Consider the following 23,324-nt stretch of genomic DNA (forward strand, 5'->3'; position numbering starts at 1 on the left):
TAGAATAAGTGAAGTAAATTCTGGGGACCCCCGATGGTTGGAAGTTCCGGAACCGTTAAGATTCCTTTTTTTTTTCTTGGCTTGGTCTTGTAGCCTGCTAAGTATGAAATAAATATTTGTCCAAGCGCACATTATCCGAACTCCGGCCCTTTGACTGCGGAGTATTCGGTGCTACAGTAGTTGTGTATTTTTACCGCGTGAAATGACTGGTTATTAATGCGAAAACCTTGTATGTCTCATCGTTCAGTCGACCTTCAAAGTCCTTGAGCGAAAACGCGTCGACGACACGAAAGGTACAAAAACTATCATCATCAATGGCTCATACACCCCTTATGTCTTACCTATATGCAAACGCTGAGGCAACAATTTTGATGGTGTCCGGGTCACCGTCGTCATCGTCTTCTATGAGTTAGCAAATTAAGAGGAAGAGTAAGGTGGATGACTAAGCGAATTAAGGGAGTCTGTCTTTATAGCATTGGCACTTCGGCTTTCGCCTTCAAGTCGTCTTAGGGATAACATAAGAGACCCTGTGATTTTTTTTATAACCGAGGCAATGAAGGCCGGACCTGCCGCGGTAGTCCAGTGGCTATGGCGTCGCCCTATCGAGCTCGATGTCGCGGGTTCGATCCCGACCTAGCTCTTTTCGATGGGATATTCGGGTACACGTTGGAAAACCCCAGCTTTGGAGCTGAAGTGTACGATCTTAAGGCTCAGTCGCAAAATGGCGTGTCGTTCAAGTCGCAGTGTAGTTGATCGCCAATTTTTTACATTTCGCTCGTAATTCCACTCATTTGGTGCTTCAAAAATCAAGCTGTTGTTTTCGTTGTGTGCATGTGAACTTTAGAACTGTTGTCACTGCCCTCTCTCATTATTCCTTTTTTGACACAAGTCCGAGCACATGACATTGCTTACCTTGTGCCACATCACGGCAAAATGCCATATTAGAGCGCATCTTTTGGCTCCCGTTCCTGCGGCGAGCGTCGGCGTCCCTCGTAACCGGGCGAACGAGCACAGCGAAGGATGAAAGAGCGAACGCGGAGCGCAGCGGGGGATGAAAGACGGCGATAGCGGAGAGCGCGAAGAGGGAAGCGGAGGAGGAGGTTATGGCGAGAGCGTGAGAAGAAAAGCCTAGTGCCGCGCAAGACGGCATCTGCGGCGACGATGGCTACGTGATGGCGCCTGAGTAGCGCGCGTGGTCTGTTAACCGATGACGCCACCGATACCATGTATGGAAACAAAGCGCTGCATGAGCGGAGGTCTGTCTGTCTGCTGCGGCTGCTGTGAATGGCGCCCACGCGTCACCCACGCGCTGCCTCTCGCGGTCTCCCGATTAGCGAGACAGTCGTGCCAACACTTCGCCCCGTTTGCAGCGTGCCGCACGAGACAGATTGTCCGTGCCAGCCAATATATCTCGCAAAATGAAAACACCTATAGAGCTACGCTCAAATTTCACATTAGGGAGTATCGTAATCGTCAGTGAATTGTTTTCGCTGCAGTGCACTGCATTAGTGCACCGCAGCGACCACCTAATTTCTAGAGAGCGGCATAAAACACCTTCTCTTGATGTATTTTATGCGCCGGATAGCAACGAAGTCGACATGTTTGGGGCCAAACTAGCGTGCTAGCGACCACGCAGGATGAATTTATTACAACGCACAGACGACAGCACAGGTCCAGTGCAGCAAATCGCCGCCACAAATGGCGGAGAAGCTATCATCATCAGCCTATGCTTTATGTCCACTGCAGTACGAAGGCCTCTCCCTGCGATCTCCAATTACCCCTGTCTTGCGCTAGCTGATTCCACTTTGCGCCTGCAACTTTTCTAACTTCATCACTCTACCTAGTTTTCTGCGCCGTCCTCAACTGCGTTTCCCTTCTCTGGATAGCCATTCTGTAACTATAATGGTCCACCGGTTATCCATCCTACGCATCACATGGCCGGCCCAGCTCAATTGTTAACGCGAGAGAGAGCGGTAAGGGCCCCGTGTCGCAGAAAATCCGGCGTCGGCGACCGGCGTGCGATGTCGGCGGGTGGCGAAGAAAATCATCCCCAACCGCGACCGCGCAGGCCCTCCACACGGTGCAAGGTTTTGGTGAACAAAAATTGAATTTCTCGCAGTGAAATCCGTCAGAAAAATGGTGAATTACGACTTTACCATTCGGCGTCGGATTCGCCGTCGGATTGTAATTTGAATGTACGAGAAAACCTAATTATGCTACGAGGAAACTCAAACACAAACCCCTTTTCCAGCACTTCTACCAGACCTACAGCCGCGCGTTCGGGTACTTGCGAAAATGACATCCAGATGGCGCTCGAATCCTAGGCAGGTCAAATTGGGACTTCGCCTGCTAATTCGTTTTGCACACACGCGCGCGTCGGGGCAATAGCAAACAATTAATAAAATAATAATAAAAGGTGCTAGGGCCTTCACATTTTAATATAAGGCCACTTATATTGCCTCTGGGAAAACGTCTTTCCAGCAATGCATTTCTGTTTAAAAGTGAAGCTGACTTTAAGGGGATCGCTGTAAGCTTGCTCTTTGTAAGCTGGCTTTCCCACGTTCAGTGTTGCAGTGAATTAAGCCTACTTGCCGTATGTGAACGATGCGATGCGAACGGGTCCCGATAACGCTATCGCGTTATACTCTTAAAGGCGAAGCTTAAGTGTCCTCCAATTTTTTTCTCTTAATGTCAATTAGAATATCGGCTATCCCCGTTTGCTCTCTGATCCACACCGCTCTATTCCTGTCTCGATCTTAACGTTAGGCCTAATATTTTTCGTTCCATCGCTCTTTGCGTGGTCCTTAACTTGTTCTCGAGCTTCTTTGTTAACCTCCAAGTTTTTTCCCTCTTTGTTAGCACGGTACAATGGAATGATTGTACACTTTTCTTTTCAATGGCAGTGGTAAGCTCCCAGTCAGGATTTGGCAATGCCTGCCGTATGCACTATAATGAGAAGCTATAGTGATTGTCATAACGACGGAACAAAATATATTCGCAAGATATCTACGCCACACACGCGCACGTACGCACTGGCGGCTAGCAGACGACTTGAGGGGCAATCTTGCGGCAAATAGTGTTCTGGAATATTCTACCAGAGTACCAGATTGCAGACTCGCGAGGTTTTAAAAACGGGAGAAGGGCAGCTCGACTGACCGCGTCAAGCAACCATCACGCAGTGAGCGCGTGCGGCAGCGGAGTCCCCTAGCTGACGTCACGCGCGAGTGGGCGCAGCTCCAACTTCTCAGGCTAATACATTGGCGTTTCAGTTAACAGTTTCCCGAGAGTCTCCCTTTGGGAGTTCGGGACGATCTTAAAGGCCAAATGCAACGAAAGTTTGTTCCCCATAAGGAGCCTATATTTTCAGATAATGTGTTTATAGAGAAACTTCGTGCAACATTTGACGACGTTTGAAATACAAGTGGATGCGTCACGAAGAGCTTGCAAAAATAGCCGTGTTTGATACCGAAACTAAAAAAAAAACGCCGCAATTTATGCTCACCGGAAGTGACAGATGACCCATAACAGTCGGCTCCTCGTCATGACCTCCGAGATAAGCGGCGCTCGCGGAGTGGTTAAGAATCTCTGATGCGGCGTGCTGGGACTTACGTTATAGCGACGACCACCAGGTGCACGCGTCGTCTGCTTAGGTGCCGTTTAAAGGCCGCTAAAAAAAACTATACAATTACCAGCCCTACGGCTTTGCCAAGATTGCTTCAGTGGTACTTCTTGTTGAAGTTGTTTATCACAAACTTAGCTGAAGTGAAATTTCGTTGCAGTTGCGGTTTAACTTGCATGGTTATGCAAACGCTAGAAAATTTTTTTTTGTGCAGTGAATGTTTATTATAGCGGTGCGAGTTATTCTTGTGGTCTCTTGTCTCACTTGCGCAGTTTGCGGACGACCCCGAGTTCAAATTCTCGCCGCATGCAGGCTTCATCGCGCCGCAGTCTACAACGGTTGTTATAGTGACCTTCTTCAATGGTGAGTCACTGTCAAGAATGATAGAAGCGCCGACTAATGTCGGAGAATACATAATAGGAAGTTTTGGCATGTCCGTTTATAAACGTGATGCGTTTACGGTTGCCAGAGACGTAAATGTTAGATGTTGATGGACGATTTCTAATGGCATCCTCTTTGAAACGGGACAGCTACCAATAGTCACCTGCCTGGTCTACTTGAACTAATCAAGTTTTACTACATCCGTTGCAGGCTGTAGTATTTTTCATATATCTGCTTTATATCGCCTGTTTCATTTTTTCTTACTTTTTTTTTCTGGCAATACTACAAGTATCTCTAGCTTATCTCGGCCGCTGAACAGCTGACGCTTTTATCAGCTTTGATATTCAGTGCTTTTAGAAGGTGGACGTTCCCTACGGTCGTCCTTGGGTGAATTTCTTGACTTTCCATTACAATGAATGTGAGCGACCAGGTTGGTAGCTCAACTGGTGGCACAGCGTAACCAGGTTCATGTTTGCGCTATTTCATGAATGTTATTACGTTTACGGACAAACTAAAGCTCTGTATGGATCATACGTTGTCTCGATCCAGACTTCTCAATGCTTTGGATAATGAGTTATAACCAACCCAATGTGTACATGACAACGGCGTCTTCGTGCCGTCTTGCTTGTCTTGCACATGGTGTTGGAAGTGCGTGGAATGATTCCTAAATGCATGTGCAAGTTTACTGATGAGCCTAAAACCGACGGTCTGCATTCAAAAAATACTTGTGAATAAATGCTGAATCCCGTTTCCGTCTTTTGGTACATGCATGATCAACACAGACGAAAACGAGTGAGAAGCGCGCATACACGACACACGAAATGATGATTAAACGTGGCTGCAGAATGAGTGAGTCACACGGTTTAACGTCCCAAAAGGCTATCAGAGACGCCACAGTGGAGAGCTCGGGGTTACCGTATTTATGTGAATATATGGGTCGGCCTTTTTCTTTGGGAAATGTTACCTAAAGTGAGCTATCGATCTATCCTCGTGACCAGAGAATCTCGACTTAGTTATATTTGTGAACAAAGCAAACAGAAGTTTCTTGCTGATGGAGTTCCTGCGTAAAGCCTGCCTGATGATTATAGAGAGTGGCTTTAATAAATGCTGCATGTCCGTCGCACTCGACGGCACCGAGGACGCCTGCGAAGAATCCAACGAGGATGCCGCATGTGGCATCGATTATCAAGATTTAGTAGCCGAGCTTGCGGTAAATAAATACGTGTCATGTTCTGCATGTTCTTTGTCCTTCGAAAAAAAAAAAGATAGGATTGACCTATATTTGAATGATTATTTTTCATTTCTCGGTGAGTTCACTATGTGGGGGTTGACCTATATACGTGTTCCACCTATTTTCGAGCATATACGGTAATATTGACAACCTGGGGTCATTTAATGCACACCTAATTTAAGCAAACTTTTTTGTATTTCGCCTCAATCTTGATGCAGTCGCGGCAGCCCTGAATTGAACCCATGACCTCGTGGTGGATAGCAGAACGCCGCAGCCACTGCAGCTGGTAGACAGGACGATTGCTTGATGCATACGGTTGCCAGCGTTGTTTATTTTATTAAACAAAACAAATGATTTGACACTTGCCACTGCTTTGATTTCTGCTCATATGTTGGAACAACATTGCAGAAACGAAAATAAGCGGATGTATAACTTATTATGCATTCCTCTTGGCGTCCACATCGCACCCCCCCCTCCCCCCGGCGACTAAAGAATACCAGTCTCGAAGGTCATGCTTTGCCGCATTACAAAGGTGGGAAGCGACCAGGAAACGTCATAGCCACCATGTTCTGGACATCACTCGCTGCAAGGGATGTGATAAACATAGATAAAGGAAACTTCGTAGATGCATACTGACCATTCAGTACTGACGAACCAGGAAAGTAACAGCGATAAAATTTGCATAGAACGATCAGGAGCACAATATGTGACCTTGCTGGGAAATCAAATACAAAGCACGTGGTACGCTCAAAATCAATTTTGAATAATGTTTTAAGATCATTGTGTACATTGTAGGTCATTGCCGCAACTGCATCCCGATGTCTCGGGATGCAGAATGACACTCCGAACAACATATACGTGGTGGCGCGACGTGGTGGCGCAAATTGTGCAAATTGGTGGTGCAATATGGTGGCGCCAAAGTGATCGACCGTTGCAGTGGACGGCCACTGCCAACCGCGGAGATCCTCGGTGGTACTCCGTTCCATCAGAGTCCGCAGCGAAGACCAGCAAGAAGTCGAGAGGCTTTGGAAGCGGACGCCCACGGAGCTTATTGGAGAAAAGAGGTGCGCCAGCACAGTTCCAATTTGGTGAGACGATTGTGCCTGGTGCGAGGTTATTTGGCCTCTGTCGTTGTAGCCACACGGAAAAACTCGCCTGGCCGTACGGTGAAGCGGCAATTCATTGCATCGCATTCTATTTATTTTGCCTGGACCAAAAGCTTTGCTGTAAGGGCATGTTATCAGTTTCCGCAGAAGAGAAACATTTCTAATTCATCCATTCACTCCTGACCGTTTACGGACTACCAGGTTAGGGCAGCCTTGGTAGCAAAGCGGGTATAATGATGTCGTGTAACGCTCTGCCCAACTACCATGAGTTGATTATGTTGCTGCCAACTATTTTGCACCAACAGTTGCAGAGACCATGACACTGGTCGTCTGACTGTTCTCCACACACACGCACACGCACACGCACGCACGCACACTCACACTCTTCGCTAAAATTTTGCCAGCTTGTGCGGCGCGTACGTTTGAACACGCAATACATAATTCAAGCTCACAAATTTGGTGCCGTGGCCCCTTTAAGTAGAATATTGCTCACTGCAATATTATCTTTCCGTGCTCTCTGGTTAAGTGCTGCGTCACACGTTGCCGCTTCCAGTGCTGTTGCTGCCATAGTTGCCTGGTATATTCCACAAACATTAATATGATTACGGACAAACTAAATCTTTTTTACTGTTTACAGAATACGGGAGACGTTGAGAGCAGGTGGTGCCACTTTGTGATGCTGAGTTCCACTATAGAGCACACAAAACTAAAGCTGCAACTATTCTGCATTCTGTTTAGCTGCTCGTGTAGTCAGCAGCAGCAAACGTAAGCTTATCGGGGCGAATGTTCCTTTTTCTTGAGGCAAGTACAGCTTTGCAGCACAAGAAACACGTGAGTACTGGTGATCTAATCTAGTACACTGACTGGTGACTCCTGTTTCGGGAATACCGTTTTGCTAGCTTTTTCTAGTGTAGTTATACCCCTGGTTGAATGAGCTGTGTTCCTTAGGAAGGTATGTGTAGATACCGTGCGTCCCGGCTAACGGGGGCCAAGCTGTAAAAGAAAGGCTAAGAGATACGACTATGAGACCAACGGTTTTTTGTTAGCAGTCGCCTTGCACACAATGGTGATTTTTTTTCTGTTATAATTGATTAGCTAATTAGTCCAAATGAATTGTCTAACCTTTAAATACTTGTGTAATTGCGTAAGCTCTAAAGTAAAATTGCGCATCGCATTCGAGAACATCATATTCAACATTTCTGGCTGGCTACATTTTTCCGCAGTTATTAATTTTGGCCTTCCAAAGTTGTGGTGCAAAGCACGAAAACAGTATGCAAAGTGAAGGTGGGTGCCCGCGCGTTTCGCGCGCGCGAGGGCAGCGTTATAAAAAAAAATGGCTAATCAGTGGTTGACTTGGTGACTGCGAAAAAGTGACGTGAAGTTACGGCCTGTCTCTCATTTTTGATTTCAATAATATCCACCAAAACGTTACAGATCATTTGACAGTGCTGGCTTCATTTCATATTTAGCGAAAATTATCCGAGCCATTTTTCAAACCTCGAGACATATTTTTGTTCTGGAATGATATGCAGATGGAAGTTGCAGTTCGAGAAAGACCAGCTGCTCGCCACAGCTCCATCTACGATGCCGTGTACAGGACGTGAACCACTGTCAAGCAAAGCAACCACTGGCGCTGGTGACGGAAAAGTGGAGTAACATTTTTTTAAGAACAGCTGTGCCACACATTCACATCTATAGCTGTAGCGGACCAAACCTCCATCTTGCCTGTTTCTGTACGAGGAGCTTCTCTTTTTTTGTTCAAATCGAGGGGCTTGGATGGCCGTGGACAGATTTTTCGTGTAAGCAGCGCTTTGCATGGGAAACTATAGTGGACTGACAACTTCCTTTATTTGAGTTTACGCTTTTTGAGCGTGGTGCACTACGGGACGTCAACGACATCAGTGACAGAAATACACATACAAATTGTTCTTGTTATGGGTTAATGCTGTTGCATTATTGCGTGATTCTGTTACACAATTTAAGATGCCTGTTCGCGATGTTACTTCTGCTTTTGAACAATTTTTTTGTCATCTTCGAATGTACAAAGCTTTTGTATTTCTTTTTTTTTATTCTCGCTGCTTCCGAGCAAATGTATGGGTCGAGGGACCTTAGTCAGGCAGAGTTCATCTGCCTTTAGTCCTTTCAACACAGGCAATGTATGTCTGAATAAACTGAAACTGAGACACCCAAAGTGCCTCGAGCGGGCCAGTCGCACAGCAATCTTGCGTGTATTCGCGGGCTTCTTTCACGCTCGGAAAAAAAAGAATTATGTAGCACGTATATTGAGCAACAGAAAGCTGTACTGGGAGTTTTTCATGTTGCTCTACAATTTTCTCATTGACATTTTTAATCTAATTATAATATTTGGGAAGTTGATGAATTAATTAAGACTAATTATGTGATTAGGTGGAATGCAAAAAAAAATCTGAATATCTCCAAGCGACGGCTAACAACATTACCTTGGATCTGTGCAGTTACGTGGCATATGCATATTTTAAAATCTTGGTGCATTATAGTTGGGACACCCTGTATGCCTACGACCAGGCTAAATATGTGTGCTCTCCCGGCTCCTCCCCTATCTCGGCCGTGAGGCAACGTGGTTTCAATCATGTAACCTCTAACTCTAACACGCGTGCGCGGGACGGTGGTGCGCATCAAGCGAACATCCTTCTTGACGTCCTGGCACTTTTGCCCTCGCACCCGCAGCACATCACACGACTATTAACATCGAGTGCGCTGGCCGCTCTTTCCACTCACGCTTGGACTTTATTCGGGACATCACGTCGGTGGCGAGGACGACCACAATGACGAAAATGCGCCAGGAGTGATCTGTATAATTGCTATCGCAAAAAAATTTGTTTCGCACAATCACACTTTACGTTATGCGATATCGTTGTGAAACAACAGCGATAGCCCACCTAAGAGAAATATACGTAGGTCAAAACGCATACCATAAGCGATCACTGTAATATAACACCGATGGCTTAACAATATTGTTATCTTTTAAATATGGCACTTATAACCTCGAAGGGGATCGGCCGAAGCTTGCTGTGGAAACAGTATAGAAAGTTTCTTTCCCACAAACTTAATATTAAGTGTTACAAATATGTGTGTAGCCCGCATTAGCCCAATTTATAAAGGGGGTGCTAAGGATGTACTATCGAACTACCGACCAATACCAGTTTTACCAGTTCTCTCAATAGTTTTTGAAGGGGTCATACATACTAGACTTGAGCACTTCTTCACACAGCACCACATAATCAACGAATCACAGTATGAGTTCCAAAAATGCAAGTCTACAGAGTCGGCACTACTACATACCAAAGAATAAATACTTAAGAACATGGAAAACAAATTGTACACTATAGGCCTTTTCATTGACTTGAAAAGGGCTTTTGACACGGTAAAACATGGCATTCTAGTTTCAACGTTGCAGGCTTGCGGTATGAAAGGAGTGGTACAGAACTAATAAAAAGTTATCTCACCAATGGAAAACAATATATTAAGGTGGAAAATGAGGTCTCACCAATGAAAATTGTAAAAAATGCTGTACCTGAGAGTTCAATCCTAGGGCCACTCTTCTTTATAATCTATATCAATCATCTTTGTAACATTCTACACTCCCCTAGGTTAATCATTTACCCAGATGATACCAACATATTTTTTACAGGTAGGCCACTCAGGCACCTTGAGGTTGAGGTAAATTACTACCTACGTAAATTGGAGAAATGGCTGCATCAAAATAAGCTCACGCTTAATGTAGCTAAGAGCAAGTACATAGTATTTAAGCCTATCAACAATCCGTGTAGAGACAACATTACCATCATGTTTAGGAACCAGGAGCTGCAGCAGGTTGAAACACAAAAATTTATTGGAGTATGGTTCCAAGAAAATATGTCTTGGAACACTCATGTTGACAGACTAACATCAGAACTCGGCAAGATTGTTGGGCGCATATATAAATTAAATCCATTCGTACCATTTTGGCTGACAAAGAACGTATATCACGCTCTTTTTTACTCGCGCATGTCCTATAGCATGCTTGTATGGGGTACAACAAGTGAAAAGAACTTAAACGAATTAGAAGTTCTAAAAAAAAAAAGTGCTCGGCCTATTTGAAAAATATTACCATGACCCGAGGGAAACGCCTAGCAATCCGCTGTTTACAAAACACTGTGTACTAAAAGTGAGACAAGTCTATGAATTTAAACTTTTAGTTTACATTCACTAAAACAACCTTCACTTCTCTCCGACACATGAAACTACAACTAAGTATTCACTACGTAATTAACGACTTCAGGTATCTGTCACAAGGATAGGGTATGGTAGAGCCCGAACTAAATATTGCGTGCCTGTGCTTGTAAATCGTGTCAGTGAAGAAATAAAATTTTACTTCTTAGTAACACTGTTCAAACACCACATCAAAGAACTCTTTGTGAATGGACTAATGTAGGCAGTCGACACTACCGTGTATGCACTATTACTCATGTCTATTGGCTTATGTGTATTTCATGCACATCATGTAAACAATGCTTCCAAATGCTCAGATTTATTGGTTTATAATCCTGGTTTTCCATTTACATGTTTTTTTCTCTTGTTTTATTACTTTTCTTTTTGTATGCATATGTCGCACACAGAGATGTTGTTGCCAATACACTTTCTCCGTTGTGTATGTTTATATACTTTTGCTCCTCCTTATATTTGTGTCATGGTAGATTGAATAGCACTGTATGCTAAGTTTAATTTTTGTATGTTCTAATGTCACTTATGTCACCTCGCAGCGAAGCCCCGTCAGGCCAAATGGCCTTTAGCTTCACTTCGTTTTTCTGTATGTATCTACAGAAATGAATAAACCGTTCATTCATTCAAATATTAAAGCATTACTACCAGGTGAGATGAATGGATGCTGAGACTCGTCTTTGTCGTGGACTGCAGTGGATCGCGAACACCGCTAAAACGGGCAAGTCACGGCTTCCGGCAGCGACTCTGGCTACAGAGTGTGGCAACTGGCTTCTGCGCTTCCAGCTGCAGTTCGCTGTCATAGTGATGGGTGCCGTGGTGCTATCCGCCTACTACTCGTGGGGGATTGCCAAGTCCAGACATGCACCGGACACGCCGGATTCGGCACATACAGTAAGCCAGAAGTTTTCGCTGTGAAACAGCGTTAGTCTTCCAAAGATAAACATACGGAACTTGAAACACGTTCGTAAGCTGTCGCTGTAAAAGGATAGCTGTTTTTTGTTGTTGCATATAAACTGTAGCACGTATGCGTGAAGGCGAATGAGCCGAGGTTCGGAAAGGGTAATATGAAATGACCTATTTCCTGGCTAACTTAGTAATAATGAATACTATAAACAAAGTGAAATGTACTGATGTTGATACTCGTCCTTGTTTTGCACTGTAGCGGATGTCACACAGCGCTGAAGCAAACAAGTCATCGCCGCCGGCAGCGACTGAGGCCACGGAGTGCGCGAGATGGCTCGTGCTCACAGAGCTGCTGTTGACCGTCGCCGTCGTTATGGACGCCTACCTCGCGCTGTGGCTAGTCAAGTCGAAGAAAGCCCCGGATGTACCAGATGCGCCGAGTTTGACGGACAGAGTAAGCTATAAGTCACGGCTCTAGAACAGGCTATTAAACGGCAACTCCGGCGATTTCTCGAGTTCAGCGGTTCTCCGTGAAATTTGCTGAGTGTTTTCTTGGAAAACATCAGGCTTGAGAGAGGCACAGATTTTTTTTTTTGCAAATGAATTTCGTTAATTCCCTCGAACCACCTGTGGCCTTGCCTTCTCCTCAACTACTGGTCACATTGAGTTATGACGTAATATGAGGCATACTTGGAGCGTGCTGGGAATCAACGGCAGATGGCAGGGCCGAGGAGTGAGCTAGTGATCTAGTGAGCTAGTTAACTAGTGTTTGGCGTGAGAAGTCGCTGTCGCGAAAAGTTACGTTCTACGTGGACGGGCAAGAGATGTGGGGCAAGTGGTGCTGCGTTGCTGGCTGCAAGAACTTCAGCCCTCACCATTCGCGCACACAGATTGAGCCGATGTCGATAGCGTTCAGCTGAGGTTAAGCCTATCACAGTCGCCGAGTTCTTGCGTCTAGTGCTGGCTGACCTGAACGACTAACCTGAAGCTAAGTAAGCCATTAGGATGAAGAAAACTGCTTGTCTACAGTTTCGACCATACGGAGTGGAAATAAAGGATTAATTTCGTGCAGTGTGTGCGCGCGCACACACGCACGCACGCACGCACGCACGCACGCACGCACACACACACACACACACACACACACACACACACACACACACAAAAGCGGGGATGGAAGTGCTGCACCAATTGCGCCATCTTGCGCCAAACTGTCGAGCTGCGCCAGTTTGCGCCAAAACACTAATCTCGAATGAAGTTGCCTAATTTAGCAGGGGTGTGCGTGTTCAGTAGCAACCACACAGCCATAGCGCCTAGCCCTGCAATCCAAGCCTAACCAATCCGTTTCAACGTCGGTGTCTTATATGTATATGAGTGTGGGTGTGTTTGGTGGCATAATTGTAACTAGGCCGCGAAAAAATGAAAACCGTTTTGTGCTATACAATGCATTACGAATGTCTTATACAAGGTGTCCCAACTATCATGCACCAAGATTTAAATAAGTTGAACTGGTGCTCATTTCATGGGGCAGTCGGGAAGGAAAGCTGAGCTGATTCAATAAGGTCGTACAGTTTCCTCAGCGTGTATAGCTCATCAGTTTCTTTATACATTATAGCACTTGCTTTCGCGCTCTATTGCTACATTTGCGTCTATTATAATGCGCGAACGCCATGCGTGCGACGTTCTAAAGCTATTTCGCACGTGCACCACGTCTGGTTACCGGGGTGATAGTGCGACACGCTGACAAACAACCTGCTTGCTTTCGTGAAACTCCTCGGCCACGAATATCCAATGGCAACTGCTAATCGTCACTGAAATTCGCACTTGGGCTGCACTATTTTCTGCACGTCACAACACACAAAATTAGGCTTTTGCCGCCGCAGAAAGCAAGCGAGGGATTGTAAAGCTTTGTATTTAGTCAACCTTAGCGGCCAAATTGGGGTCGTAATTAAAAGTTCGGCGACAACGTGAACCCCCAACATTGCGTTCACGGCAACGATGTTCACGATGCGAATCGCGCAGGTCGAGTCCGAAAATTTTATTATACCATCGTTCGGCTCACAAAATATTGGTTGCCGTTTTAGATTGGGTTTATGGCGTTTGTGGCGGTACCACGAATAAGCCAGAATAATTGAGCTTATCCAAAATACTGGTTGACGAAGCAGATCGGAAAGCCAGTGAACATTTTACAGCAAAGCTGTATATGGCTAGGCAAAGCGATAATCCGTCCATCTGATGTGCGCGGAAACTGTCATCTTCATCAATGGTTCGAGCGTCGTCGTCTTCTTCCACACCCGGCTCCATTGCCGCTCATCATTCCAGCGAAGTATTTCACGTCTCTTCTGTCGTAATGGGGGAGGCCGCTTTTACGGGGGTGTGAGCCATTGCTTAAGGGGGTATGAGCCATTCATTGTCTTACGTGATGGACAGATTCAATTTTAAAGCAATTTAATTTTGAAGAATTGCAAGCGGCAATGCGACAACGGCGGACTGCGAACATACCGTCAGTGACGTCATTCTCTCCGTTGCAGCCGAACGTGTGTGTAACCTCATTAAGCAACACAAAGACGTAACCAATAATAGAGAAAGACTTTAATGAACCGTCGGGATGAACCCAGTGTTAAACACCGGGGCCGCACGTTCCAGCTTTGCTGGTTAACCATCTGTATGGAGTGCTTGGGCGGTGATTTTTTATCCCTTTATTGTTTTCAAAAATATCTTGGAGTATTTTTCTCAGCAAGCGATGTGAAATACTGGCCAACATGCAATGACCAGTATGTTACTTCATATTTATTCTGCGATATTCTGCTATCTTAACTGCATGAAGGTCGCCAAGAATTAAAACTTACCAGAGGGTACTATGCGAACGGCGTTCACTGCACCTTGGTGGATGCTGTTCATGGTGGCCACTGCGAATATTTCTCGTTCGTTGGGCACAAATACGTTTAATTAGCTAACTTTATAAATTTGCCTAATCAATGAGAGGACAATGAAAATGTTGGGGATGATGTTGAGCAATGAGCGCGATAACAGCATTTAAAGTAACCTAGTATTCGTGAAGACCTTTTTTTTAACGATAAAGAATGCTTGTGAAGTAAAAAAAAATTGGATGACGCTTAAGCTTCGCTTTTAAGAGTGGAACGCGATAGCGTTATCGGGCCCCGTTCGCATTGCATTTTTGTTTCAGTGGGCTTCACCGCAACACGGAACGTGGGAAAGCCAGCTTACAAAAACCAAGCTTACACCGATCCCCTTAAAGTCGGCGTCACTTTTTAACAGAAGTGCATAGCTGGGAAGACGTTTTTCCAGGGGCAATATAAGTCGTCTTATATTAAAATGTGAAGGCCCTAGCACCTTATTAATTATTTTATTCATTGTTTGCTATTGCCCTGACGCGTGTGCGTGTCCAAAACGCATTAGGCAGGCGAAGTCCCAATTTGACCTGCCGAGGATGCGAGTGCCATCTGGATCGCATTTTCGCAAGTAAATTACCCGAGCGCGTCGTGTTGGTATGGTAGAAATGCTGGAAAAGGGGTTTGTGTTTGAGTTTCCTCGTAACAGAATTATCTTTTCTCGTGCATTCAGATTACAATCCGACGCCACCATGTCTGTAGGTTGTGGTTAGGTCGTACTTTACCATTTTTGCGTCGGATTTCACGGTGAGAAATTCAATTTTTGTTCACCAAAACCCTGTACCACGTGGAGGGCCTGCGCGCTCAGGGTGGTTCGGGATCATTTTCTCCTTCGCCAACACCTTGCGCCATGCGGAGGGCGTGTGTGGTTGGTGTGGTTGGGGATGATTTTTTCCGCCGACGATTTTACTCCGACGCCGCATTTTCTGCGACACGGGGCCCTTAATCCTATCACGTTAAAGAAGGAAACCCCACTGTGGCTGTGACAACGCACACCAAAGATTGCATCAATCTTTATGCTAATCTCGTCAAATAGTGGCAATGGGAATGAGCGTCCGCGCGTTTTGCTCGACGCGCATCTTCTGTCCTTATAAAATGTGAGGTAGCGCGATCTTGTAACGGTTCGCTTTCCAAACCGTTGCAAGACCGCGACCCAGGTTTGCATGTTCTTGATATAGGCAATGTACTAGATGGCGACGTTTTGAGACCGCTTTTATTACTGGTGTGGGGACGTACGTGTTGGCACGTGGATAAAAAAAAAATGCAGGCTTTTTTTCTTCTGTTCATTTTTTTCTTTTTGTTTTTGTCGGAAATAAAGGACCACACTAGACCTTAGGTTGCTATATACGCTGTTATCAGTCATTTGTCGACGTATTCTACAGCGTTTGAGTTGGCACCTCATTGAATAAGTAAAGTAATAAATGTTAGCTCATTAAACTTAAATATTAGTTGCATGTTCACAATGAAAAAAAAAGAAACAGAAAACAAACTCAACTAGCATTAACAAAAGCCTATCAGCATAGAGTGGGCACTGCTCGCGGAAAGCCCTCTGTTATTTTTTTTCTTGGCTATATTTAGTTGGCACATCCGGAATGTAAGTTAATTTAATGGTGGTTTCTGAGAAACCTGTAAGGCTTTCCTTCGTAGCTGCATGTTACAGTCAGGTGGGTGCCAATTTTTCCCCTGCCATGAATTTTGCTCGCCTAACGGACTTCCGCAGAATGGATTTGCTGCGACCTAATAGTGTTCCGCAAAGTCAAAGAACAATTTTTCTTCATCTGCCTGTATTTCACTCATATTGACCTTTACCAAGCTGCTCCAAGACGCCTGTTTTATTACTGCTCCGAAACGGACAACTCTTGCTCCAAACTTGCTCCAAAGTGCCAAATTTCCTGCTTCCAGAGCTGCTCCAAAACTTCCTTGGCCGCTTCCATCCTTCCAAAAAGGTACAAGCGACTACACGGCTGGCTATCAACATCGGTACGTTGTCATTCTCGTAGGCAGGCAGTGGCACTCGCCGGCACTTCTCTATAAATGAAACGTGACTACGTACATGGGCATTTTTTTAGGTATTGTTATGCTGACTCATTATTTAGCTTCCGAGGTGCACTGTTTGCCCCACATCCTAAATGGGCAGCAAGCGGAGGCCCCTTCGTTACAGCGGCGTAAACAAGCGTTCAGCTGCCAACGGTGTCAATACTGGCATCGGCGCTTCCGCGAGAAAATTACGTGCTCTCTAAATGAACGATCATATGCGCAAAGCCCTAATCTATGTCTACTTTACGGAACACATTAATTGAGTGCATGAAGAGAGTGCAAAGAATGATAAGTAGGCAGCATAACAATGTCCCCGTGCTACAGTCTCCCGCTCGCTGTTCTTGAAGGTGTGGGGTCGCTCATATCAGCGCCACTCAAGAGTGACGCAACAGTGCTTACGTGCTCAAGGTGTGCGTGTTTTGCTATGTTCTGACAATATTTGATGTCACTGATGCGCGGCTAGCATTACATTTCAAGCTAACGACGTGCGGTCGATGTACCTGCCGATGTAAACAAATGCACCGGATCGGTGCTTTGGACTATAAGCGGCGTTCTTCTGGGATGCAAATGCGGAAAGCAGGGCTCCACAACATCTCATAGTGAGTATGCGAAGCGCCTCCCTGAGAAGGGGTAAAACACCTAAAACAGCAAGCAGCATATATAACATTAGTGGTTAGGGCCGACACACAACGACCAGTGCAATGGCCAACATATGCAATGACCATTGGTCATCATGTTGCATTGTGATATGTTGCACATGGGCGCTATAACTATTGTGGTGGCGGGTCGAATGCGAACGGCGATTCGTGGCTATTGAATTCGTCGGAATCGTAACTGTCACTGTTTGACAGATCCGAAGCTGCTAGTGCAGCTGACACCGAAGGTCTGACACGGTCACGAATCAGCTGAGCGCCTGCTCTTCGCTGGTTTCGTTCGCGCCATGGGCGAGGGCAGTATGCCTTGCGCATCTGCCTTGCGCGTCTTCCTTGCGCGTCTTCCCCGCTGGTGTGCCGTTTGTGACGTCACACCAAAAGGTTCGCTCGGCTGCTCGGTCAGGTTTTGGTTTAGCGCTTTTTAACAGCGGAGCTGTTTAAGCTCTTGGTTAGGCCGCGTAGCACGAACAAAAAACTGCACCTGGCGAAGACGTCACCGCGCGTTGCTGCGCAACCACCTCGCGGAGCGGCGTGTGCTTCGCCTCCTCTCCCTGCCATGCGCATGTCAAGGCAACATGCGCACGGCAGGGAGAGGAGAAAATGAGAGCGAGAGAGAGAGAGAGAAATAAATTGTAGCAGCATCAACCAGGCAACGTACAGAGCTGCTGCCGACACCGTCCGCGTTTCCCCGCGTACGTGCCGAACGTGCGCGGTGTCCGTGACTGCAGCCGGCGCCTCTGGCGGCGGCTCGGCAGGTTTCAACCAGCCACGCCCCGGCAAGTGTGGAGGCGCAGCTTGGCTGCGACGTCACCGGGAAATTAAAGCTCGGAGCCGCCGCGAAGGCGGCATAACTCTCATTGACTCTGTGGCAAGTACATGTAGCCTTGTCCCGACCAAAGAAGATCCGGACACCCGAAGAAGAAGCCGCTCATCTTGAAGCGCGTCGCGCGGCCAAGCGAGAATCTGCGCGTCGGCGGCCAGCCGATTCGGAATACCGTGCCTAGCAGCACTTAGCATTTCCTAGCAAAACTTAGCCAAGACTAGTAAAACCTGGAAAAAGCTAGGTCGATCACCAGCTCCACTGTTTACTCCTACCTAGCACCACTAGTGCAAGCTGCCTACATTTTTTTTATTATTGAGGATTGTTTTCAAACTTGCGGAACAATTTTACTGTTACACACATGACAGGGAGATCTCGGCAACCTAAACACCCCGTTTAGGGGTGTGCGAACATTGAAAACTTTGGAATACGAATTGAATTGTGTCCTGTTCGATGCAGTCTTCCAATCGAATATTCACTATTCTTAAGTGCGAATATTTCACAAATACTTCTTGAATATTTCAAAACGTCAACTGCGCCAAAATAAACATAATACTTGACAAAAGCACGGTACATTTTCACCCCCGCGGGTGAAATGTAACTAAAATGTAAACATGAAATGGAAACATGCGAACTTGCGTAGTGGAGCAGGCTACGTCACTTAGACAACTAGCCATACTTTACAGGCTGTACATCGATCATTGGCATTCTCTGAAAAGCCCTGTGCATGCGAAGAAACTACTTGTTTGCTCCTAATGTCTCCATCTGTGCTTTTAATAAACAATGTTTCATAACGTACTCTAATGACAGAAACTTGCTAACTTTAAGAATAGTGGGATGTGAACATCGTTTGTGATAACGACTGTTCGTGATTTGAAATCTACTCGAAAAGTATTCGATTCTCTTCTGACACTATTCAATCTGTATTCAATTCGGCCTCACAAATCACTATTCAGACACCTCTAATTCCTTTACCTTGACATGGTAAAAAAAATCGCAGGAATTGCTCTTTAAGCCGTGAAACTTGTTTTGGTTCGGCTGGGGTTACGGTTAGAAAATTTAGGTTAAGCTTCAGCTTCAGAGCGAGTAATGTCGCCGTGTGAACTGGTTCAAACCGGTGGAAAGAATCGGAAATTTTAAAACTACCATAAAAAGGCAAAATAAATTTTCATCTACAAAACATGTATTGTTTTCTTTTTTCGCCACTTACGTACGTATGTATGTATGCTTGCTATATATTATTTATCGGAGGCATTAATTCACAAAGCTTGTCTTTCGTAAATGCTATTTTCCATTGAACAGCTGCTTTCGCTGATACGTGCAGCACTGCGATTTCCTGGAATCTGACCTTAGAAACAGATTTAGGGTAATAACGTTTTTGTGAATATGAGTGATTTTTTTTTTTGCAAGTGACAATTTGTTTCGAGGAAGCCTTCCTTCAGTATAGGCTACTGCCAGTGAGTGATACAGCTAACCAGCGTAGAATACTTGCGACATCACAATTACTGACACTAAGGCAGTAATTTCTTTTAATTTGCATTCAGTAATCCTAGCGCCAGTAAACAACGTGTGAGCTCACAAGGGGGCAAGTCGCCAATAACCCAAAGATGCCGTGAAGTCCGGCATCAAATTCTGTCGCTCATCAGCGATTCGGGTATTGTAGCGCAACTTAATAGTGCAAGTGATTTCCATACTCTTCCGCTAAAAGGCCGATTTTCTCTCGCTATACTGTATGGCGTTCGGGTGTAGCCATTGAAGCTACATCGGTGAAACGTCCACAGGCTATGATGGTAGATACAAAGGCGTGCCTTCTACCGTCCCATAATTAGTCCGCAACTTGTTTCGCGGTAGTTGCGATACGACCAAAATGTTCTGCAAGTAGCTGTCACCTGGTGGCTGAAAATTTTGTTTTCTAGAGACAAATGAATTTTGTAGACATATGCGCAAGATCCAGCAAGCTTTTTCTTCTTGCTTCACAGAACACACTTCGAGACGTAAGTGGGAGCAAATAGGAAATAAAAAGCTGGTAGGCACATGCTGCGAGTGTTGTCCAAGTCCAGCAAGTGTTTTGTGCAGCTGCAAGAGGAAAACGAAGTGATGCACTATATGGGGCTTTTGGTGCCGCTCTTCTAGACCGCAGAGTGGTGACAAGCAGTCTTGAGCGGTTCAGTTATTCTACTAGCGTTACAGTTGTTTACTTCTCATAACCATAGGTCGGCATACTCACTCACTCATAAAGCCTCCAGCATAGATGAAAAGCTTTTTTTATGCTTGTCTTTTTACATGCAGTAACAAAGAAACTGCGCGGCAGTTCCGCAGCTTGCGTTGTCTTGCACATTATCTTGCTATCTGTTCAAATTGTATTGCTCGCGCTGTTTAGTAAAGAATTTTCAAAATAGCTCCCGGTTTCATATATTACCGTGAGAGCAATTAGAATATAGTTGTCAAGAGGCATTCATGTTGCTTTGGAATGATGTCTTTGTTTTGCATGGAACCGTTCTGACCCGTTCAATGAATTAACCACCGCGGAACGGCCAATTAATTTCGTTCCGAGCCGTTGTGAACAGTTGGCTTAGCCGGTTCGGTAAGGTTCCACAGTTTTGCTCCTTTTAAAGTTCAGCACCAAAATGCCGGCACACATTTCGATCCGGGTTCAGATCCGCTTCAACAAAAATAAGCGGTTCAGTTGCAGTTATGGTTAGGCACCTCGCTGTAAAACGACGATAGCCTACCGAAGATGACTATTCGAAGATTGAAACACATCCCTAAGCTGTCGCTGTAAAACAACAGCGATAGCTTAAAGGGACGCTAAAGCAAAACCCTAAATCAGTTTAGACTGATAAAGCATTCTTTGAAAACTCAGTTGTCATTAAATTTGAAATAATAGATTGAATTATTAGAGGGGAAATTCAGGTCGAAGTCTCAGTTCTTGAATATCGCGCCGTAACCCCGACGCTAGTACGTCAGTGTGATGTCACGGATTTGAAAACAATTTTTTTCCTGTATTTGGGCCGTGTCTGCGTAATAGACTGCACTTGCTTACTGCAGTAATAACTCTGTGTTTGCCTGCTTGAGCTCTGTGCCGCCAGGTGGCGCCATCAAACCGGTCGTTCTAGGGAGCCTACATGTGCGCTTCCATGTAGGCTCCCTAGGTCGTTCACGTTTAGGCCTCCGGTGACCCGCAAACGATAAGAAGCTTGCGGACAAAGTAAAACTCTGTAGTAACTATTGGAAGTATCAAAACTATATTAATAAATTGAAATCAACGGATATTAAAACTCGTCTTTGTCGTGCATTGTAGTGGGCCACGTACGCCGCCAATACAAGCAAGTCTTGGCTTTCGGCAGCGACTCGGGCCGTGCAGTGCGCCAGGAGGCCCCTGCGTTCGCGACGGCTGTTGGCCGTCGTCGTGATGTGCGCCGTAGTGCCGACCGCCTATCACGAGCTGTGGGTAGCCAAGTCCACGCATGTGCAGGACGCGCCGGACTCTGCACATACAGTAAGCTATGAGCTTATCGGTGTAAAAATATCCCAAAGGGGAGCATACGGAAGTTGAAACGCCTCCTCAACCCACCTCCTGATGTATTTTTTGAAATAACGTTTCCATAACACCGATTTCTTTAACGCTTGGCAGAATTGGCACGTTAAATAAATTGCAGAAATACATACAGAATGGATGTATGTGTGCTCTCCTTATTTGGAGAGCACACACAAAGGATGTTTTTTAAAGCTAAAAAAGGCTGGCTTCACTGCACTGCTTGAAGTTGACTTCTTCAGCGGCAGTGAAGTAAAAATGAAAAGTGAATGCCTCAAACATGACATCCGTGCCCTGCGAGAGTTGTGACGCAGCCGACTACCATATTGGATTACATTTAGTTATGTAAAAGAACCTCAGCTAGTGTGCCGTTCGACGGCACCAACATTTTTCTTGTTTCAACTTTAAGAATGGTTCCTGCGAGATTGATGACGATGATGATTTAATGGCCTCCCCTTTGAAACGGGCTGGTGACAAATAGTCACCTAGCCTGCTTGATTTAATCAGGTACGCTATACAAGTTTTTCATCTAGCATTTTTGTATACATTTCATTCACCTTTTTTTTTCTACATCTACCTTGTACCTCTACCTATGACTAGAGATCAAATCAGGTCAGTATCAATCTCTTCCCTGCTTTTTCTTTCCACCAGTACTTCAAACGTCTCTTGCTTATCTCGACTGCTGACCGGTTGATATTTCTGTCTACTTTAAACCCAAGCGCTTATGGAAAGTGTATGTTACCTGCTGTTCTCACTGGGTGAATCCCTTCACATTCCATCAGGATGTCTTGAGTGGTATCCGGAGTTTTGCTGCAGCATACATGTGACTCATCTAGTTCTGAATATTTTCTCCGATATGTTTTGGTCCTTAGGCAACCGGCTCGAGCCTCAAATCTCAAATAGCAAGGGCACTGCCCTTTGTGTTATCGTACATATTTTCCTTTCTAATTTCTTTCTTCTCATTCTTGTAAATATCCATTTTCTTTTTTGTTTCCATTCTTTGCATCCAATTCACTATTTCTCTTGCTTTCTTTCTGATGACTCCTGGTTGTTTATTTACAGTTTGAATTATCCTGTACTTGGTTGCCAACTTTCTTGACCTCTTCCTCCATTCTGTGTCCACGCTTTTCAGATACGAATACTTGTGCACTCTAGCCGCCCATTTATTTTCCTCCATGTTCCTGAGTCTGTCTTCAAAACTAATTTTGCTCTGTGCTTCTCTGACTTCAAAACAGGCCCAACCCATGTCACCTTGCACTGCCTCATTTGTGGTTTTACCGTGGGCTCCCAAAGCCAACTGGCTTACTGATTTTTAGATAACTTCCAACCCCGACGAGGGCCAGTCAATTGAGTACAAGAAAACTCGCAGGTTCTCAGGCATTATTATGGATCGCGACCTCACCTGGAGTCCCCATGTCTCCTACATGAAGAAACAACTCATTTGTATTGAGAATATGTTTAAATTCGTAGCTGGAAAATCATGGGGACCATCCGTGCGCTCCATGTTACAGCTATACACGGCACTTTTTCTCGGATTCCTGCGATACAGTCTTCCTGTCTTGTCCAACACATGCAAGACTAATATCCTTGCACTACAGAGCGTACAAGCCCAAGCACTTCGGACATGTCTTGGCCTCCCGAGATGTTCATCGACAGCTGCAACGATTGTCATTGCACAGGAGCACCCGATCACCACTCATGTCATTGGTGAGATGCTAAGAGCGCAGATTCGACACAATTCACGGCTACCATCCCATAATTTAGCCGATTTGCCAGTGCGAAGACCACAGGCTACATTCTGTAGTATTGTGACAAGACATCATGCCTCAATGCCATCTGGCTTCATTAAAGATAATAATTCCTGATTTCTCTGTGCTAAACTTAA

General features: G+C 45.3%; 1 protein-coding gene across 1 annotated transcript in view; it reads left to right on the top strand.

The window, feature by feature from the left end:
* The window catches only part of LOC119454050 (uncharacterized), an 87,671-nt gene that overhangs the window by 1,605 nt on the left and 62,742 nt on the right, over positions 1 to 23,324 (top strand). The window contains exons 2-8 of the mRNA XM_049667891.1: positions 3,892 to 3,982; positions 6,169 to 6,295; positions 7,870 to 7,984; positions 11,273 to 11,470; positions 11,742 to 11,936; positions 16,297 to 16,374; positions 21,206 to 21,403. Of these exons, the coding sequence (XP_049523848.1) occupies positions 3,892 to 3,982; positions 6,169 to 6,295; positions 7,870 to 7,984; positions 11,273 to 11,470; positions 11,742 to 11,936; positions 16,297 to 16,374; positions 21,206 to 21,403 (1,002 nt within the window). The remainder of the gene's footprint in view (positions 1 to 3,891; positions 3,983 to 6,168; positions 6,296 to 7,869; positions 7,985 to 11,272; positions 11,471 to 11,741; positions 11,937 to 16,296; positions 16,375 to 21,205; positions 21,404 to 23,324) is intronic.

This window comes from Dermacentor silvarum, chromosome 5 (genome assembly GCF_013339745.2).
Source record: "Dermacentor silvarum isolate Dsil-2018 chromosome 5, BIME_Dsil_1.4, whole genome shotgun sequence".
In the NCBI taxonomy this organism is placed as follows: Eukaryota; Metazoa; Arthropoda; class Arachnida; order Ixodida; family Ixodidae; genus Dermacentor; species Dermacentor silvarum.